This window comes from Bos mutus, chromosome 10, assembly GCF_027580195.1.
Source record: "Bos mutus isolate GX-2022 chromosome 10, NWIPB_WYAK_1.1, whole genome shotgun sequence".
Classification (NCBI taxonomy): domain Eukaryota; kingdom Metazoa; phylum Chordata; class Mammalia; order Artiodactyla; family Bovidae; genus Bos; species Bos mutus.
In genome coordinates this window covers 15,674,750-15,697,091 of record NC_091626.1, presented here as the reverse complement: position 1 = coordinate 15,697,091, position 22,342 = coordinate 15,674,750, and the positions used below count along the sequence as shown (strand labels likewise).

General features: G+C 40.2%; 1 protein-coding gene across 3 annotated transcripts in view; it reads right to left on the bottom strand.

The window, feature by feature from the left end:
- Positions 1-11,157: 11,157 nt before the first annotated feature.
- The window catches only part of GLCE (glucuronic acid epimerase), a 109,680-nt gene continuing 98,495 nt past the window's right edge, over positions 11,158-22,342 (bottom strand). For 2 of the 3 annotated variants that reach the window (XM_070377349.1, XM_070377350.1), the window contains exons 2-4: positions 21,469-22,064; positions 18,132-18,377; positions 11,158-15,391 (exon numbers count right to left, since the gene is read on the bottom strand). In XM_070377349.1, the coding sequence (XP_070233450.1) occupies positions 14,367-15,391; positions 18,132-18,377; positions 21,469-22,051 (1,854 nt within the window). In that variant the 5' untranslated portion in view covers positions 22,052-22,064 and the 3' untranslated portion in view covers positions 11,158-14,366. The remainder of the gene's footprint in view (positions 15,392-18,131; positions 18,378-21,468; positions 22,065-22,342) is intronic. The other variant, XM_070377351.1, reaches the window with a different exon arrangement.

Genomic DNA, 22,342 nt, shown 5'->3' with positions numbered 1-22,342 from the left:
TTCAATGAAACACCAGATGATCCTCAAATAAACAGCAAACCATGGACTTTGGCAGAATATGAAGGTATCTTTAGAAGTTTGTTAATTATGTTCTTGCCACTAATAATGTTAGCAAAAGGTTATTTTTAAAAAACAAACACATTTAAATTGGCTGTGTCATATTTTAAAGGACTAAAAATACTTTTAAATATTTAGAGAAAAAGTTTTTGTAAGTAGAACCTTCATATACAATATGAAATAAAACTAATAAAATGTAAGGAAGCTAGAAAGCAGAAATAAAACACTCATATGACTGTAAAAGAGAAGATTCACATCCACAAAGTCCAGTTTATAGAGTCTATTTTCTGGCCATTGTGGATTAAGGCAGAATCTCAACTGCAAGATTTAGACAAATGAGCAAAATACTGGTATTTTGGGCTTTCTTATAATGTCCCAATGTTGAAAAATATAACAGAACTTAAGAAATACTGCATGGATTCCTCATGCTAATCAAGGAATGTAAATTAACATACTGCTGCCTTTATCAGAAACTTGTCTATGAAAAAATAACAGCGGAATTAAAGAGTGTGCTTGGGCATAGTCTATCACAACCTCCCTGCCTCATCACAGGCCTGCAACAAATACTTTATGGTCTGGCATTTGGGGTAGCACCAACCTAGATACTGATTCAGGAGGTGTTGAAATGTATGTACATATTTTTTGACCATGTTGCATGGCATGTGGGATTTTAGTTCCCAACCAGGAATTGAACTGTGACCCCCTACATTGGAAGCTCTTAACCACTGGACAGTCAAGAAGTCCCCAAGAGATGTTGAAATCTATAATGAGAGAAATTTATAGGGGAAAATTAGAATATTATATAACATATTATTATCATCATTATTTCCTGTTATAATAGATAAGTGAAAAAGTTGGCTTAAAACTCAACATTCAGAAAACTAAGATCATGGCATCTAGTCCCATTACTTCATGGCAAATAGATGGGGAAACAATGGAAACAGTGAGAAACTTTAATTTTGGGGGCTCTAAGATTGCTGTAGATGGTAACTGCAGCCATGAAATTAAAAGACACTTGCTCCTTGGAAGAAAAGCTATGACCAACCTAGACAGCATATTAAAAAGCAGAGACATTACTTTACCAATGAAGGTCCATCTAGTCAAAGCTACAGTTTTTCCAGTGGTTATGTATGGATGTGAGAGCTGGACTATAAAGAAGGCTGAGTGTCAAAGAATTGATGCTTTTGAACTGTGGCGTTGGAGAAGACTCTTGAGAGTCCCTTGGACTGCAAGGAGATCCAACCAGTCAATCTTAAGGAAATCAGTCCTGAATATTCATTGGAAGGACTGATGCTGAAGCTGAAACTCCAGTACTTTGGCCATCTGATGCAAAGAACTGACTCATTTGAAAAGACCCTGATGCTGAGAAAGCTTGAAGGCAGGAGGAAAAGGGAACAACAGAGGATAAGATAGTTGGATGGCACCACCAACACAATGGACATGAATCTGAGTAGGCTCTGGGAGTTGGTGATGGACAGGGAACCCTGGCGTGCTGCAGTCCATGGGGTTGCAAAGAGTCAGACATGATTGAGTGACTGAACTGAACTGAATAAGCTTATTACATGATTTGAACATGTAAAATGTATGATTCACTTCTGAATCTAAGGAACACTTTAAGGAACATACAACTAATTCCAGTAGCTGTTGTCTCAGAAAATTGAAGTGTCTCCACACAGAACTTAAAGAAAAACGAAGAACTCAAGAAAGGTTGTCTAGCTTGTCATTTCTGGCAGTAGAACACAATTTTGTTACCAATTAGTTAACATACTGATTTTGTTGAAATAAAAGAAGGGAAAATTTATGCACTAAATGAATAACGTATTTGTTGTTGTTGTTCAGTCGCTCAGTCATGTCTGACCCTTTGCGACCCCATGGAGTGCAGCATGCCAGGCTTCCCTGTACTTCACCATCTCCCAGAGTTTGCTCAAACTCAGGCCTATTGAGTCGACGATGCCATCCAACCATCTCACCCTCTGTTGCCCTCTTCTCCTCCTGCCCTCAACAGTCTTTCAAATATTATTAGCCCATTAACAGAACACTCAGATGTACATGTGTGCTAAGTTGCTTTACTTGTGTCTGACTCTTTGTGACCCTCTGGACCGTAGCCTGCCAGGCTCCCTGTCCATAAGATTCTCCAGGCAGAATACTGGGGTAGGTTGCCATTTCCTTCTCCAGGGGATCTTCCCAACCCAGGGACCAAATCAGCGTCTCTTACATCTTTTGCATTGCAGGCAGGTTTTTTTTTACCACTGAGCCACCAGGGAAGCCCCAGATGTACATGATAATGATTAAATTCAGTCACCTTTGATATTTTACTAACTTTCAGCCATATGAAAACCAGGTTTCCCAGTACAATAGTTAATCAACTATACTCCAATATAAAATAAAAAGTTAAGAAATAAACAACCAGTTTTCAGTCCCATGAAAAACACTATTTTTCAATTTTGTCATTATTAAGGTATATTTGTTAAGGTAGGAATTGAAAACAATTTTCTTTAAAGAACGTGTGCGCCTGATTGAAGACTTTCAAATATTTAGTCATGTGATAGGTGGGCCTCCATTTGCACTCTTGTTCCAGGCCCCAGAAAGGTTAGGAGACCTCCTGAAGATCCTTCTTCAGAGAGGCTGTAAGGCATAACTGGGAACTCCTGAGTGCAGAACCAGAGGACCCACCTTACTGGACTTATTTTCATTCCTGGTTCATGAATCAGCAGCAACACGGCCTGCCTCACAGTGCTCTTTAGAAATCACGGGACATAATTATATGTGGAAGTGCTTCTTGACACGGAGACAATTCTCCAGGTGGAAACTCTTGCCCAAGAGCACGGCTTTCATGCCTTACCTCCTTCCTGTGGACTGGCTTGTCCCAGCAGTTGGCTCAGTGAAAGATGCAGGCCATGGTATTTTATACCACAGGCTTCCTCTTATGCCCAATTGATCCAAGGGTGTTCAGGTGACCTACAACTTAAGAGTAGATGAAGATGAGCCGGATCAGAGAATATTTCCATTCTCCCATCAGTTCTCTCCCCTCCCCAGGACATCCTGTGTGCACTCAGCAACTCAGGAGAGCTGCTAATTCTCTCTACTCTGCCTCCTCTCTGGCCCCACCCTAACTCTCCATCTCATAAATGTAGTCTCATGGCATAAGCTAAGAAGTCGTTAGAGACTTGTAAGTCTTTTATCTAACACAGAGAAAAACTGAGATGGCTAAATTAGACAGGTTGTTATCTTCTACATGAAAGAACCAAATATTCCTGATCAAATTTAGAACAAAATTTGACCCTGGAAAGTGGACTTGGTAGAAATAAGGTCACAGAAGTGAACTTGCCATGACAGAATCTATCATCAGTGAAATCTAGTACTGACCAAATTGTGATCAATGAACCGAATTTCTGACATGAAACTTATGTGAAAAAGAATTAGTCCCCATGAAAATAGTTTCAGTCAACTCGAAATGAAAAAAGCGAAAAAATTGGAAATGGCTTAACTGGGCTTTATAGAAAATTGATCAAGGAATTAAATTGACTTAATGGAGTCCTTTCCGGAAAGCCCTTTCCCAAGGAAAATTCATCAAAGTCAGTGTACTTCCTAGCTACATCTTTGTATTTAAAATGTCTCCAGTGGATTCTCTGTGGAATTTTCATTTAGAGACTAGAACAGGTGGCCCACGGAGGTTGCACTTGAGAGATCACAGCGTAGGTGTAGAGGGACTTGGAGAGTGTGGGCAGAGCCCTTTCTCCATAAGAATGTACTGCACTGGTATTAAGACAAATATAATCCAGACTGGATTCATTGCTTTATATTCACTATTATTCCATTCATTTTTTCTTCTGATATTAGAAGAAATTAACATTAAAGCACTTGTGTGGGTTCCTAAAAAGCACTGTGTGCCCTAGGCACTGTGGCTACTGGATAAGCTGGCTGTGGTAGGGGCCCTGGTCAAGGGTAAGCAGGAAAGTCTGGATGAACCTGGATGTAGGAGATGGAAGTTGCCAGTGTGACATCTCCTAGCCCAGCCTTCTTACAGCTGCTCCGTTTTTCTCAAGGCTTGGTTTCCATTCACTTATCTCCACAGTGAATGTCTCATCTCTCTCCCTGGATTTCTGTTCTTGCAATCTTAAGAGCCCAACTAAACAATTCTAAGGCCCTCTCCCCACACTCACGAAGCCCCTCTCAGCAATCCATGTCATGGTTGTCCCGCCCCAGCCGAACTGTCAGTGTGGAGGAAAGCCGGTATGCACGTGGTCCCTTCCCTGACTCAGCTGTGTGTTCCTGGGCTGAGACTGGCTCTTTCTCTTTAGACCCCCTTGAGTACTTGAGTACCTCCTGCCTGCCAGCCCCCGGGGCATAGACCTTCAGGCACAGCATTAAACAAGACACAGACCTGACCTCAAGTGGCTTATTCAGGGTCAGCTGAGGGCAGTTTTTCTCAACCTCAGGACTACTGACATCTGTGCTGGATAATTCTTTGTTGTGGGAGGCCATCCCATGTGTTGTAGGATGTTCAGTAAACTCCTAGCCTCTACCCACTAGGTGCCTCAAACTTTGGCCATGAAAATATCTTTGGCCCCCAAACTTTGGCCATGAAAATATCTACTGCCCAAACTTGGCCATGAAAATATCTACTGCCAGGTTCCTTGGTCGATGGGATTCTCCAGGCAAGAATACTGGAGTGGATTGCTATGCTCTCCTCCAGGGGATCTTCCCAACCCAGGAATCAAACTGGCATCTCTTATGTCTCCCGCATTGGCAGGCAGGTTCTTTACTACTAGCGCCACCTGGGAAGCCCCAAATATCTCCAGACAATGCTAAATGTCCCCTAGGTGGCAGACATTGCCCTAATGAGAACCACTGGTTTAGAGAATGGGTGTTGACAACTGAGTCAAAGGGCTCAGGCATTACAATATAGCTCATCATGGGTTCCTTCAGAATGCCCACAGGAGCTGGAGGGGAGAGGGCTGCAGTTCAGGCTGTCAGAGATGCTTTATGGCTGAAGTGCGGCTTTAATTTGGATCTTGGAGCTGAGCAGAGCCTTGGAAGAACTGTCACAGCACAGAGAAGAACTGAGATAACTCTTATCATGTAAAATCAAGAAATGCTAATACTCCAGTAGGAACAATGGGGGTTAGATAATGGGTAGATCTCATTATCAACTGGGGGTAAGGGCCTGTATAAATACCTAGGAAATCCTAAGATAATGCCAGGTTTGTTGTTATTGTTGCTAACTCGTGTCTAACTCTTTGTGACCCCCATGGACTGTAGCCCACCAGGGATTTCCCAGGCAAGAATACTGGAGTGGGTTGTCATTTTCTTCTCCAGGTGATCTTCCCCACCCAGGGATCAAACCAGTGTCTCCTGTATGGGCAGGAGGATTCTTTACCACTGAGCTACCAGGGAAGCCCAATACTTTCGGTCACCCATGAGTTAAATCTAGTTTAAAAATGTGTTCTGTTTGGTTCACCTAGTAAAAAATTAAGGGTTTTTTTTCTTTTTTTTTTTAAATTATTTTTGGGCTGTGCTGGGTCTTTGTTGCTGCATGTGGGCTTCCTCTAGTTGCAGCAAGGGGGTGTTTATTCTCTGGTTGTGGCGTGTGGGCTTCTCTTGTTGTGGAGTGTGGACTCTAGGGTGCACGGCCTTCGGTAGTTGTGGCACACAGGCTTAGTCGCCTGAGGCATGTGGAATCTTCCTGGTCCCAGGAATTGAACTCATGTCCCTTGCATTGGCAGGTGGGTTCCCAACCACAGGACCACCAGAGAAGTCTCCAGCAAAACACTCTTAAAAAGGATGCAGTCACTCCATTTATACCAAGGTATACCTGACATAACTAACAGCTTACAATTTAGTTCACATTTTGACAGGAATCACAGTTTAGCCCAAGAGTCTCTGATTTCAAGGGTAACTTGCTCAGGGTGAGAGAAGGGTGGGAGATAACTTTGGGGAGGGGTCTGCGAGGCGGGGCTTAGGGGAACGGGCAGGGTCCTGGCTTTAAACTCCTTTTCCTAAACTGAGAATTGGAATTATTCTTTAAACCACAAGACAGCTGGGGCATTTCTTCTGGGTGGTTCCAGTGTGGGGAGAGTCTCCTTCCCACTGAAAAGACAGCAGCTGTGTGTGGTTTCCCTGACTTCTTTGGGTTTTCTGTTAACCTTACTTCTCTGTAGCTTTTGCCCTCAGGATCTGCTGGGCCCACCAGGCCTGGGCTGAGTTCTGAATTTCCCAAGGGGGTGGGCAGGCTGCACTGCGTGTGTGCGTTTGTGTGTACACGCTCACACACATGGGTCTGGGGCTCACTGTGACCCTGACCCATCTCCCAGAGAGTTCAGTGCTGAGGACTCTGGGGAACTGGTTTGTTTGGGGGGGATGGAGTAAATGAGAAGCCGCAGGGAGGCCTGCATTCAGCCGTTAAAGGGGATGCCCACTTCACTGGTCCCCTAGGACCACCCTAAGGATAAACTAGACGAATGGAAAGATGCTAAGAAGTTTAATGTAGCAAGTTTCTTTAGAATTTCATTACTGCGAATTCTGATTTGGAATTTGTAATATTTTAAAATATTTTGTTTTCATAGCAGACAATACGTGTGCCTCCTGAATCTATTACCTCACTGATTAGAGAGGGCAGGGACCCATTCTCAGTCATCAGTGTCTCCCCAGCAGCTGGCAGTGCTGGTAACTGGCTGCTATGACTCCTGTCAGATGGTTCCTGTGCCTTTTCATGTGTGTGTGTGCACATGCACACACAGACACACTCTCCTTAGATCTTATTCTGTGGCATATAGAGTTTTGAAAGTCCATTATGGAAGACAGTAAACAGCAGGAGGGTGTTAGAGGGGCTTGGAAGGGCTGCGATGCTGTCATCCAAAATCTAATGTAAATAGTCCGGGGATGCAGAATAAGCAGGGCACATATCAAGGAGACCTGATCGCTGAAGAAACCTCCTTTTTCTGGGCTCTTCTAATCATTCAGTGGAGCAAGTATCCATTTCAGCAGTTCTGATAGCATCCCCAGATGAAATGGGCTCATTTACCCATCTTGGGCCAAGACTGGGGCTGTGACCTGCATCCCTAGTCGAGCCCCCTGGGGTGGAGTCAGGAGATAGTGGATCGTGGCTATTGCTTGGGGATGATGGTTTGGAACATGGAATCTGGGGGCAGACATACCACACTGTCAAATTACTGAGTGACTTCTGGCAAATTGTTTGACTTCTGCAAGTTCCTTTTTTATCTGTGAAGTTCACATAGTACTTCCTCCTGAGACTGACAAAAGAATTAAAAGGCGAGTACATGGAGTCCTTTTGCCTGAGCCCACTACTGCTTGGCTCTGATTTGGGGAAGGGGAGGCTACGCAAAGCCCATCAGAGGAAGAGCACTTCTGGCTGTGGCTCAGGGCAGGCACAGCATCTTACCTCTGCTGTCCTGAGACAGGGAACACGTGAAAAGAGTTGCATGACCTTGAGAGAGTTACTTAAACAGTGTTTTGTTTTCTCATCTACCACCCGAGTTAGGCTGAGCTGTACATGAGGTCGAGTTTGGGGGATAACAGTGGTACTTCTTCCCAAGCAAAAATGATCTAGAAACACCAATCCAGAACCATAGTTTGCTGTACCCTGACGCTCAGAGCTCTAGCCGATAAGCTCAGAGCTCTAGCTGATAAGCTACCTGGGTGACTCCTTCTGGTGGGTGTTTCCAGATGGAGGCAGCATCTCTTTTTGTTGCCCATAGGAGTGGAGATGATGCACTCTTCTCCTGATTACCTTGCCACACCATCGATGGAATTTGAGAATTAGTTTGGGGCCTCCCACCCTATATTCCATTGAATTGCAGAGATTTCATTTCACCCGTATTAAAAAAGCAAAGGCAGAATAACAGGTATTAAATTAAGATCATGCACTTTTGCCAAAGACCCTTCTACCCCCACCGGATCTCAGGGACTTCGGGTAAAGAATCCACCTGCAATGCAAGAGACACAAGAGACCTAGGTTCGATCCTTGGGTCGGGAAGATCCTCTAGAGGAGGAAATGGCAACCCACTCTGGTATTCTTGCCTGGAGAATTCCATGGACAGAGGAGCTTGGTGGGCTATAGCCCGTGGAGTTGCAAAGAGTCGGTCGGATACAACTAAGCAACTACGCACACTAGTTAACACTACTAGATTTTCTAAGCTGAAATGGAGCAGTCATTCTTACCTCCGGGTGCCGATGAGAACAGAGCAAAATCCCAGGAAGGCACTGGCTCTTCCAGGTGCTCAGCTTAGAGGCAGTGTGGGGTTGCCTGATAATACTCTACCTGAACTGTGTGTTTACCACCAGTTTGTGGGTTGCTCTATTTCTGACCCTTCACAGGACTTTTTTCTTCTTTTGCTGTTTTCTTGGCTACAGCTCCTCTTTGATGGTTTACTTTGCAGTCCTGTCATTTCACAAAATCCTACTCCTGAAAAAGGATTAGCAAAATTACACAGTGTTGCTGCTACTTAACATTCAGGAAATGCAGCATCCACACACAAGTTACCAATCATACTTACCAGATGGTAACTGTATCTTTTCCACCAGAAAGTGAGCAGCAAACACTGAAACTCATCACTAGTACAGCATTTAAATTCACATCCAGTTTTGATTTGACATCCTTAATGAGCTGGTATAATGAAAGACAGTATTTTGTCCCTATATTGTTCACTATTTATAATAGCTACAATAATGCAGACTTGATATTTTTTAAATTGTCATGAAAAAAAAATCTCACCATAACCTACAATTTTGATATATTCTGCATCTGAATATACTTTTTGCAATACTTTGGAGTTCTATATTCAGAATGGGCTAATAGAAATAGCACATGGCAGGAAGGATAAAAACTAGCAGCTGATGATGGTGTCCATATATTTTTCTAGCACCACTGCTTAAGTTTAGTGATTACTTTTTGGTAGTTTATTTTAAAAACTTTAAGATCAACCAGTTCTCTCTTACTGGACTATATTAGGAAGCAGCTGATGCCCAGGGGTGGAGTAAGTTCCTGACGCGATAACAGCAGAGCCAGAGAGCCCGGTTTTCTGAGTCCCAGGTCTAGATTTCAGCTCATTGAACATGCCCTAAAGATCTCTGAGTTTTGGCCTTAAGCTTGGGGGTCAACAAATTAAATGGCAACTCTGGCTAGTTCGGTTTCAGTGCACTTACAGAGTAAAGAGTGGTTGCTAATGGGCTGAATTGTGTCCCAATTCCATGGTGAAGTCCTAACCACTAGGACCTCAGATTGTGACTGTATTTGGAGAGAGGACCTTTCAAGAGGTGGTGGTTGTTTTGTTGCAAAGTCATGTCCGACTCTTGTGACCCCATGGAGTGTAGCGTGCCAGGCTCTTCTGTTCATGGGATTCTCCAGGCAAGAATATTGGAATGGGTTGCCATTTCCTTCTCCAGCAGATCTTCCTGACCCAGGGATCGAACCCAGGTCTCCCTCATTGCAGGCAGATTCTTTACCAACTGAACTTTGAGGGAAGCCTCTTATAGAGGTAGCTAAGGTAAAATGAGGTTTGTGAATTAATGGGCCCCGATTTAGTATGACAGGTTAGAACACAGGCAATACCACGTGAGGACACAGCAAGAAGGTGGCCATCTGCATGCCAAGGGAAGGGGCCTCAGAAGAAACTACCCCTGATGACATCTGGATTTTGGACTTATAGCCTCCAGAACTGCAAAGAAATAAATTCCCACTATTTAAGCCACACATTTCTATGGCATTTTAAAAAATGGCAGCCCGAGCAAATACAGTGGTCCAGACCAAAGGAAAATGCAGAACTCACATTATGTTTTTGTTTGTAATAGAAACACTATGTTGTTAAGCAGGATTCATTTATCTTAAGGATACAGTGGTAGCTTACGGAACCACAGCAGAATGCAGCAGGCCTCAGAAATGCACTGGATCTAGGGCCTGGAGCACTGCCAAGATTCTGTTCTCATCTCTGCTTTTCATTGTGTATCTGCTTCAGTTTTGTTTTTTCTTTCTTAATTCATCCCAATTTCCAGTTCCTGGGAAGAGACTGACTGGCCCAGATTGAGTGAGGGACTAACCCTGTCTACAGTCATGCCGGAGGAGGCAGTCACAGGGCACACAGTGGCCATCAGAGCCCTCTGGAGACAGAGAAAGCATTCTCAGGAAAGCAGAGCTCACCAGACCATGAAATAGGCTCTCTGTAGCATGGAGGGTCTGACCCACCTCAAGGGCTATAGGGAGGCTAATATGTGACGCTCAGTGTGCTGAAGTGGAACGGTTGATGTATTAACAGTTTGGCTACAAATAGCAAAATTAAGGCAAGAGCAGCCTGAGACCTCATTCAGACCAAGAACTGCTTGTATCCTGATGGCTGTTTCCCAACTGAGGATGAGAGAGAAGGAAGAAATGCCAACAATGCTGATTAGCAGCCTGTCAAAGGATACGCACTCATTAGCTAGAAAAAGTTGACTGGTGATCAACTGGAACTCCAACATACAAATGGTATGGAATATTTATAACCTAAAAAATAATGTACAATGAAACATAACAGAAAGCCAGACTGGTCTCTGATTTCATACATACTTGGGAGCCTAAATCATTACTCTCTGAAAGGAAGAGGGGAAAAGATTAAGTAACGTTTTTTGTTCTAGAGAAGAGGGTAACATGGAAAATACAAGAATAAATTTTCAATTAAATCAGAATGAGTCAAAAACGGTTACCAGCCTGCATTAGCATGGGAAAAGGCGTCCTCACCACTGTCATGGCACCCTGCTTTCGCTCACATTACCTCTTCTTCTCCCAGCTGGCACCCAGGCCTAAAGCCCCTGCTTAGCTCCATCTCCTCTGTAACACCCTCCCTGACTGACCATATCATTTGGCATTTTATTTTTCTGAAACTGTTTGTGGACACTGTGTTCTCCACCACCCCACCCAGGACTAAACCTCCTTAGGGTGAAGGCCCTTATGATATTCCCCAATTTGTCTTAAAGGGTCTCATACACCTTTCACGAACATTTATTGTGTGACTAGTTGCCACCAGCTGAACCGAAAACGGTCAGAAATCTGCTTGCCGGGCTCAAGTAATCTTAGAATAAACAGAGAAGAGAAACATCCAGGTATAGTCCTTTTAAGATAAAAACTTTATTTTACAATTATATAAAGCAGCTTTACGTTAAGCACAAACAATCCATTTACTTTGTATAGAAACAAAATACCTTTCCATCTGCAAAAAATCAAGTTTTGCTGTGTATAAAACTAACATGTGCACATTGTGCTTAAACTGCAAAGTCTGTACAGCTTTACAAAGGACTACCCTTCAGAAGGGCATCCAGTAAACACGTTATTGCATATTTAACATATGGTCTATAACCCACATGTACAATGGAGAAACAAGAAAAACAATCACAAGGAGGATGAAAATAGCAGCTTTCAGTGAAACTTTTGCACACCTATAAAGAAAAAGGACTGCCACATCGGAAGAGTTGTGCTTGTGTGTCATTTCTTGTATTTGCTCACGTACACTGGATGGTTTTTGGATGAAGCCTTTATGTACAGTAACTCTGAAAGGGTCAAACTTGACCTTTATCTGGAAACTTTTGGCTGGTTTTATAACTGAAGTGGCAATAGATTTAATTAAACATCAAAGCTAACTCAAGATAAGTGTAAACAACTAATACCCATAATCTTGGAACAAGGAAAAATTTAAAGAATTAAAAAAAAAAAAAAAGGCAAAATACCTTCCCCATTTTCTCTAATCTCAGACTAAACATTTTGCATGATTTAAAACCCTAGAAAACTCCATGTGTTTAGGAACAAAAATGACAGATGGTCTTGGGCAGTGTTTCCCCACATATGTCCCTCAGATCATTTGCCTCAGAATTACCTGAATGCGTATTTTAAAAATTCAGACTACCATGCTTCACTGGCAGATTTACTGGATATCTGGAATCTGTATTTTAGTAAGCTCCCAGGTGATTCTGAGGCATTCTAAAGTTTGAGAACCACTGGTTTGTACTGCCAGGGATGCTACAGGTTCAACTCACCCTCTTTGAAAATCCTGGGATCACAGGAAAAATCGAGTTGCTGTTGCAACATGGAAGGCAGTATGAGACCAACAGCAAAGAAATTGCAATGCCATTTCTAGATCAAAATGTCTTTCTATTTTCAGTGAGAAAAGACAGCCACATTGTTAAGGCACTGGGATTTGTCACAGAAGCAGTACCACACTGTTTTCACTGATCCCCTCAATCTGAAGTAGCAGTATGCAAACAGAAGGCAGAAGTCTGGACTGCTCTAAATAATAACAAGTACAATGGCGTAAAAAGGATTTCCAGACTGGAGAAACTTTATTTTTGAGCGGTGAAAATAAAATAAAAAAAGGAGTCTAGATATTCTTATTGAGACATCTAATGTATGAAGACTACAAAGGTCAACAGCTAGGGGGAACTGTTGTGGCAAAATTGACGTGTGGTCAGTTAAACTGGGAGTTTCAACTTATTTTTCCATGGCCAGTTTCCATGGGCTTCCCTGGTGGCTCAGATGGTGAAGACTCTGCCTGCAATGTAGGAGACCCAGGTTCAGTCCCTGGGTTGGGAAGTTCCCCTGGAGCCAGGGAATGGCTACTCACTCTAGTGTTCTTGCCTCGAGAATTCCATGGACAAAGAAGCCTGGCGGGCTACAGTCTATGAGGTCACAAAGAGTTGGACACGACTTAGTGATTAACAGTTTCATGTCAGTTGTAGGTCTTCGTTCCGGCTGCTGATACAACATATATGTTGCACAAAGGCATGTATGCATTTTGCCATTTCTGAGTGGTGTTGGTAGACTAAGTCCAGGCAAGATGCAGTGGCAGGCAGGTGCCCACCTCGCTCTTGATGTGCATTTCATATAGGTCACACACACTGCACTGCGTGTGTCAGACTCAGTCCTCTGAAAGTACCGGATCTCGTATTTCCAATCTGTATAAGTTATTGTATTGATTTACTGTATTGTCATACACTAAAACAGAGACAGCAAAATCAACCTCCCTCAGTTCTGACCTACTGCCTAAGTCCTAGAGCAGACACTGCCCAGGGTGTGAGGGCTATGATGCCTATTTATGTGAGGTATGTGGGATATAAAACCAAAATAAAGGTCTGATTACACATGTACAGCTAATATAGTAGCATCACTTTTATCCAAGAGCTGAAATAATTTAAAATTAAAAACTGCAAAGAAAAAACACCAGAAAAGTTTGGAAAGCTTACACAAAAACTATGTATTTTGTGTACATCAATAGTTTGGAAAGCTGTAGACCAAGAATGATCTAAGTAGGAAAAAAATCTGCTACAATCCTTATAATATCTGACCTAATATTTTTCCTTAAAGGGGAAAAGAATCTAGAAAAGGCAGTGGTAGTGGGCTTATTAAACTTACTACCTCCTCATCAAATCTAGGTTTATAGTAAAATTTCCCAAATGTCCCCAAAATGTCCCCCCAAAATAGACAAAACTCTCGAGTGTAGTCTGAAATGAAATACAAAATTTGAGATAGTGGCAAAAAGAAACCACCACAATGGGGGTACAGGAGGGGTATACTGATTATCAAATCTTTACTGATTGTAGATAGTTTCATAAAACAGATAACATTTTTGTTCTGTTTTGTAATTTCTTGTGCAGTCAACAAGTTTCATTTTAGTTGTGCTTACATTATATAACTGTGAAGCCTGAACACTGGTTGTGTTTTTAATTTATACACTTCAAGCAAACCATAAATTCAAAATATTCTCCATATATAACAACTTGAACAAATACAACAAATGCTCATCCACCCCTAAGAAATTAATTTATAGAAAAGAAAAATCATTTTTAAAGTTGCACACAGTCCACTATTCAGGCTACAAGTACATATTTACTGTATTTTAGCACATTATTTTTTAAAGTCTGCTTTCAACATAAACATAAATAACCACATTTTAAAAGAGCCCCATACTAAGTTTTCAGACAAGTGCTGGACAGCTGGCCATCAAGAGCTACTTACCATTGTCTTTCCCAAATCGAGAGAACTGGACTACCTGTGGAACTGAACAGGGTGATAAGCGAGGCCAAGTTAAACATCTTCATTCAGCCCACTGACTAAACACTTTTCTGCTATAAATGCCATCGACATTCTAAACACTAAACCCATGGAATGCAATTATCTCAGAAGACTGGTTTTAAGGATCATTTATCACTTTGATGTAATCCACAAAAACCTAGTATACAACCTTTTAAAATGTGCCTATGCTCTGCTGACACAGAGCCTCTAGTTTCTGTGTACAGCAGAGGCTGACGTAGGATTTTGGTTCTGAGCTCTAGTTGTGCTTTGCCCGGCTGCCTTTAAGGTAGCTCTTCCACCTCTTGACAAATTCTTTGAAGATTGGGGACTCATCAATGGTGCTAAGCAGCTGCAGTTGATTGATGTGGGTGGTGTGATAGTCCCAGCGGGCCAGGTTGGGGGCAATGCCAAGCATGAAGTGCCGGAGGTCGTAGATGGTTCCTGAGCCAGTGTCGTACAAGGGGAGCATGGCTTTAAGGGATTCCATGCCACGCTCATACAAGGACCTCGCTTCTTTCCCGAGTTTTTCCCCTGCAGTTTCTTTTAAGTCATACAGCCCAATTAAAGAATACATAAAGCCATTTAAAACAAAAGAGCTAGGTGTAGTTGGATATTCTTCATACCAGTCATGTTTATTCATAAACACAGCCTTGACTCCATGCTGCTCTGACAGAAACTTGTAAGGGGCTGTTGCCCTTAAAGCTGAATTGAGGAATATATGGTCTTTTGTTAAGAGATAGGCCCTGACTAATGTAGAAATGGCTTGCCCTTGGGCCATGGCGGAGTACCACCCTGGCTCTAAAGACTTGAAGCCTTCCCCTAACTTACGGGTCACCATAATCGGCCAGCCGCCTTTCTCATCCTGGTTCCTCACCAGCCAGTCACTGGCAGCGAAGAAGGCAGCCATGTGGGCTGTGGTAGAGATGGTAATGTTGTCAAGGAAGCCCTTCCCTTTCGCAATCAACCTAACCACCTTCTTGGGCATTATTCTTGTTGGCTTGACAGCTTTTGTGTTGGAAAGACCCACTCCTTTCCTGAGGTCAGTGACCAGGTCCCGGGTAACTGTGCTCCATGATGTTCTGGGCCCGATGCCATAGTATATGTCTCTTTCTTTAAAAGCAATTAGCTGGGTATTTGAGACATAATGTACAGTGAAGAGCTGATTCTTTTCTGTCGTCTCCAGAACCACAGACACACTTCCATTTGTTAAGAACTTGAGGTCAAATGAAATAATAAAATCTTTTGTGTTCCCCAGTTGCAAGGATACACCTTCACTGGTTTCTGTAGGGGAAAAAATATACCAAAAAATACTGGTTAGAATAGAAGGTTTCTCTCTGTATTTAAAAGTTACTTGCAATTCATCCTTGATAACCACTGACCATACAAAATTAATACATCAATATTTTATATGTTGGATTATTATTTTTTTAATTTGTATTTTTACTAAGTTAACCACAAACAAATGACAGAACTGTTGAGCCCATGATGGCTTGTGAGCATCAGACCAAAGCTCTTTTACCTTTTGGCCTGTCTAGTTTACATCAGCAGGGTTAATGGCCTTAGCATATACACTGTGGTCAAACTGCCTTTTCTAGATCAAAACTGGTTGATCAATAATCAATGGCTGGCTAATATACCTATTCTACAAAAAGAAAAAAAAATAGCCAAAAGCTGGTTCCACACATAGTATTACAAGAAAGAGGCTAGAAGAGAAGAACGGTTAGATATGAATTGATGGATCAGACAATTATGGAAGTTGTATGAAGAATGAGAACATCTTAAACATCAAATGATGTTTTGAGTGAGTTTTTGAAAACCAATTTCAAAATTTTTTTTTTTTTTGGCTATGCTGCATGCTTGTGGGATCGTAGTTCCCCCATCAGCAACTGAACCCAGCCCCTCACAGTAGAAGCATGGAGTCCTAAATACTGGACTGCCAGGGAATTCCCCCCAAATTTTTTATTTAATTAATATTTGGTAAGTATTTACTGTGTTCTAAGTGCTTTACACATTAATTCATTTGGCTATTATAACAATTACAAGAGTAGTGCCATTATTACTCTTTATGGATGATGAACAGAGACAGAAAAGTATCTTGCCTAAGGTACAAAGAGTTGAACCCAGGTTGTTTAGTCTGGCTCTATAAAGTACATGCTCTTAATCACCCATCGTTGGAGATGATAGGTTTGTTTTCAAACATTCACTGGAATTGTGAATAAAACTTCTGGAAATTAAGCAATGGGCTCCTATAGTCAACAAAGTGAGGAATACTGGGGGAGATGGAGGGGAACGCATAGGTTTTGGAGTTAAACAAACCTAGTTTGAATTATTAACTCCAACACTTACTAGCTTTGAGATGTTCAACAAGATATATCTTTTAGCCTTGGTTTCTTCATGTGTTAAGTAGAGATAATATTACTTTGCAAGGAAACTGTGAGGATTAAAAAGAAAAAGGATAGTGGATTGAAACATAGTAAAAAACGATGTTGATAATTCTGAAGCCAAAGGGTTCAGAGACTGAAAAAATAGTAAGAGCTGTTCTATTTGGCAAATAGTCAAACAGGAAATTTCTCTTGCATATCTATAGTATGAAGACAGCTGACTCTCGGAAAGTTGACTTCTACGAATAAAAGAAACTGAGCATATTAAAACCAAACAGTAGCAGCAGCAGGAAGAAGAAGGAAGAAGAAATCGAACAACAAAATGTTTCTTCTTCCTGTTGCTGCTACTGTTTGCTTATAATATGCTCAGTTTCTTTTACTGCTCTAAATAGAACAGAATTCAAGGGATGGTTCTAAAAAGCTTCTCAGCCCTTGAGGAGATCAAGATGAGGGCTGCTGTTTTCCACCCTAATCCAGACTACACTATTCATCAGTGTAAAAATAAGCCCTCTAGAAGAACCCAAAATCAAAAGTCCTTTTTAGTCTAAGCATTTCCTGCTACAAGCCATAAGCTAAATATTCTTAAACATCTCCATGTACTTTCTCACCCAGCCAAGCTTGTTGTTTTACAATAGGCAAAGATGCTCTGTGTACTAGAATATCACAGAATGCCACAGGATAAAAGAAGTTTTAGTCACAGAATACAAAACTAAAGGTCACTCATTATTTGCACTGCATTAAACACTCATAAATCCGTTACTTAAGGCCATCTAGAAGGAGTAGATTTGTATTGTGGCTTTCAAGGTCTGTGAATTACACAGCCATCAATAAAGGACAAGGAGAGAATACAGAAAAGGTCTTCTAACCTTTTCTCTCTTTTTATTTACCAACTGGCAAGGCTGGTGGGAGGAAGGATGAGTTCTGCTCTTGACAACATTTCTCCACAGAAAACTAAGCCTGAGGTGCTAACTAAAATTATTCCATTGTCTTTTTAACTAATGAACTCATTAATTCTCATGGATATTGATTAGTGGAGAGAAATACATTACATCCCAATTAATGAGACTGTCTTAGTAAAAGGGGAAATGTTGCATAAAGTTAATTTGATTTTATAAAAGATTTTATTAATGAAATGGCTTTATATGAAGTTTGAAACAATCTAGCACATTAACAAAATTCCACATAGGAAGCAGGCCTGGTTGGTGATGCTATATTAACTTGAAAAAATAAAAAGCTACTGGTAAAAAATAGGCAAAGGAAAGGATGGCTCTCTCTAGAAAGAAAAATTTCTACTTTAATGCAAAATAGTTTGAAAATTAAAAGATGAATACTATGCTTAAATATTAAACTGAGGAACTTCATTCCTATGGGATATAGAGCTCTGGAAGGAGAAAGCCCTCATGCAGTAACCTGGTTCTTGTGGCCTGGCTCTTCACACAGTAAATATTCCTTATATAACCTTGAACTTTTTAGCTGATCCTTTTTTAGATTTCATTTGGGTGACACTATTTGTGTCTTTATCTATGTAATATCAAGGCATCTACTAATGTGATTTTTACAACCATAAAAACCATTTTAAGGGAGTATCAGGTGCCATAAATCAACATAAAATTAGCAAACACACATAAAGCAGGACTTACCTGGAGCAATGAACTGTTTAACATTGGTGAATCTTGACTTATCAGCCACACTAGCCATAAAGCAGCCCTTGGGCACAGTCCAGTCATTGGGCTTGCTGTTTTTGTCCCTGTCTTCTGCTGTTTCATATACCTCTATATGAGGGGGTTTTTCAGTTAGATTCTTGCTGTAGTGACTTAACCCATACTGTGCAATCTGGATTGGGTAGAAATAGCCTTGAGGTCCCCACTGTGTAGATAAAGGTACACCTATAAAATAGAAAAACAGAATAAATAACTATCTCCAGACATTCATAATCCTATTCTGAATACCACTTTTCACTGTTTTACTTCACAGGGTTATCCAGTAACTTTAAAGCTTCCTTATTACACTGTTTTCATAATTACTAAAAATAGTACCAAATTAACCAGAAATGAAAACCAAAATTAAATGTTTATTCATTCTCACTCATTATTTGTTGACAGATGACAATGCATTGTTGTAAATTGTAAATTATCTTTTAAGGACTGATTTTTAATGAGTGCTACTCTTGCTCATAGCTATAGGTGTCATTTTTCATAATTCTATTTCATCATTCAAGTTCTATACAATTTAAACACATATATTGATAGTTAACAATTACCTGTTTTATTCTAGAGTATTAAACCTGAAATTTTCTTAACATCTGTACTTAACAGTCAAGTTAATTATCTTTCCCTCCAATGTCAAGATTTGGTCTAGCAACTATATCATCAGATGGTTAAAGTACTTGCTTAAGAAGCCAGCTATGATAGGCAACTTAAAGTATAAACAATTTGCAATTCTTTCTCATATCCCTCATGTCAAAATGTAATTCCTGAGAATAAGGAGTACTTTAAAAAAAAAAAAAAATTACGGTTGTATATTTAACCGTGGATTTTTTTAAAAAATACATTTATTTTTATTTATTTGGCTGTCTAAGGTCTTAGCTGCAGCATGTGGAATCTAGTTCCCCTACCAGGGATTGAACCCAGGCCCCCTGCATTGGGAGTACAGAGTTTTAACCACTGGACCACAAAGGAAGTCCCTTAACCATAGATTTTTGATAAATTCATTAATGGATTACTTCTTGTAAAGTTCTAAGTAAAACTTTCAAATGTTTGGTATGAGTATTTACTTTAGTAATTGCTTACATGGGAAATACAGTAATACCACTGTACAGAACATTTTATTATTGCATCATGGTGTATGTGTTGAGAGATAACTCCTATTTGGAGTCCTAAAATATGTTAACAAGCAACAGATGGGTACAGCAGAAACCAGGAACTTATAAAACCATATGCGTTTTGGTGTAGTTTCAAAATAGTTTAAGGAATTGGGTTTAAGAAACTAGGCCGCAGATAAGCTTTTTAAATTCAATATTCTTTCTCCAAGGGTAGATTTCTTTTTTCAAAAGATTTTCACTGAGTAAAAGGAAGGTTTATACTATCTTATTATATGGGTAATAACTATGATAATGTGCAATTGGCCTAAGAAGTGATAGACCGATCAATGGAACAGAACAGTAGGCCAGAAACATACTCTAGTTTTAAAATATTTTAGTATAATGATAAAGATTGTATCATTGATCAGCAGGGGAAAGAAGATTCAATAAATGTTAGGGGGGAAAACATCTAAAATTAGACCTTGGCTTTGTACCATTTGCCAAAATATAAATCAGCTTAGAGGGACTAAAATATTAAATGTAAAAATACAAAACCATAAAACTATTAGAGAAAATAAAGATTAATAGCGATTTTCTAAGCATAAAAGTAGTAATTTTTTAAAAATTCCTTAGTAAATAGAACTAAAATTTTCTAAAACTAACAAACCACAAGTAAAATGAAAAGACAGTCAAATTAAAGAAAATATCTTTAGCAAATGTGACAAGGTTTTACTACCCTTGCTATATATATATAAAAGGTCTCACAATATATTTTTCCAAAAAACAACACTAATCACAATGAAAAAAGAGGGGAAAGAAAATCAAGGCCATTCTATAACAGTTAAAAGGATATGAAAAAGATACCTGACCTCACTAATTGCTACAGAAAGCAAATTATGAGATCCCTTTGTAAATGACAGATTAAAAAACAATGTTTCATGATGGCAGGAGTGAGATTATTCCATACATTTTTACAGAATGTCCTGATTATGAGTATTAGTGCTTAAAATGCTCAATAAATATTCAATAACAAGAGGAAATAATCCTGTTGAGGGGAAAAAAATACAAAATCTACTACAGAGAGTGATTCTAAACTGTTTAAAAAAATGTATATATACAACAACAACAAAAAGATTGGGAAAAACATCAAAATATTAACAGTGGTTATAGATGCTTTTCACTTTTTCTTTAGCACCTAAGGCACCTAATAAGCTTACACATTTTTAAAAAGCTACTGGGGGAAAAAGGTTTGGCAATGGATAACTTTCAAGTTTCTAACAAACTATTACCCTCTTGAACACTGTACGATAAATATCATTACAACTATGTTAAAACATATACCTAGGTATAAAGACCTTCTGAGAATATACAAAAATGGTAATCATTATCTTGAATGGTAAGAATCTATACGAATTTGACCCCTTCCTTCTACTAAACATTCTGTAAAGATATTACAAAAATTAAAATATTAAGATATGAAAATTACTTTTTATAACAAAATGAGAAAAATGAAATAAAACTCAAACCAAGCAATCTTAAAATACATTACGTTCTTTCCTTTGATTAAATTATATACTTTAAAGTCAAATTCAGTTTGGCTTTCTGATCAATTCTAGGTTTGAAATATAAATTCCAAAACATCCATGAGGAACCCTCAGTGCTCCAAATTTTAAAGACAAGGAAAGACAATATAGACAGCAGACTGTAGGAGTTCCAATATAGGTTCAGAGAAAATGGTACTACGTATTATCTTGTTCTGAGAACTTTAACCCTTCAACCAGAGGTGATACCTGGCTAATCTGATAACAAGAGGGCACTGGTACATTGATGGGTTCGCTGGATGGTCTGTCTCCCTTTCCCATCTCCTCTCATAGGATAATCACTGTATATTTTAATGCAAAATTTCTGGAGATGCTGCCTTGACTTTGATAATTTTAGTTTCCAGGGCAGGTTAATGGCATAATCCTATTTAATCAGGTATGATCTTATTGGAGCCCTTAAATCACCATCTAGAAGGCTGAAGGTTCAGGTTTAACCTGTTCCTCCATGCTAAGTTGGAGTGGTGATAGGTCTCTTAATAAGCTGTGTAAGTACTTGCTATGTAATTAACGCTTACAGTCACTTATTTCTCAACACAATCCGGATAGGAAAATGCAGTGGAGTAGACAGATACCAACCTTCAACCCCACTTATGCACTTGACTCTGTCTCGGACTTCCACATTGTAGCCTTCAAAGGACATAAACACACCATCAGGGTGATAAGGGGCTCTCTGTGCATAGACTTTGGAATAGCTATGAGAGAATTCAAACCGATCATAGCCATCGTACTGAACCACCTTTCCGTAAACGTCAAAATATTTCTCTACCCAGGTGAATGGAAGAAAGACTTCATTCCCCTCTCGTCTCCCTTTAATTGTGTGTTCATCATTTATGAGGCAGTCAATTTCTTCATATTTGAGCCCTAACACCCTGCCTCCCCCATTGTTATTGAAGCCCCCAACAACAGGGGGCGCTTTCTGCTGTTCCTGAGGGAAGGCCTCCTCAGACTGCTTGGCCATGTGGTTCACATAGTTGTTGCTCTCAGACGCTGCTGCTTTTTTTTCTAAGGCATCCACTCTGAAGCCACTACTCAAGTGCCGTGGAACCTGGATCGCTTTGTCACTGGAACACTTATTCCACAAAAGTACTGTGACCAAAGTGAAGAGTGCACAGATGATAATCAGAGTCTTATAGTTGACCCGAGCTGCCAAGCAACGCATATTCAGACCATACCTATGGAGGCAAGAAGAAAAATTCACACAAAGATGTACTACTGACATTTCACAGGATAAGGCTTACTTTTTTATACTGAACCAGGGCAGTTTTATTAACTGCATGTAATCTGATCACACTTAAAATTACTAACTCAAACTTTTCAGCAGAGACAAAGAAAAGGAAGAGATGCTTCCCCCCTCTTAAGATGCTCAGTTAGCACGATCCTCTAAAGCAAAGATTCCCAAACTCTCTCTGTTTGTGCCTCCAAGCCCCTATGTCAAAACAAATACCTTCCA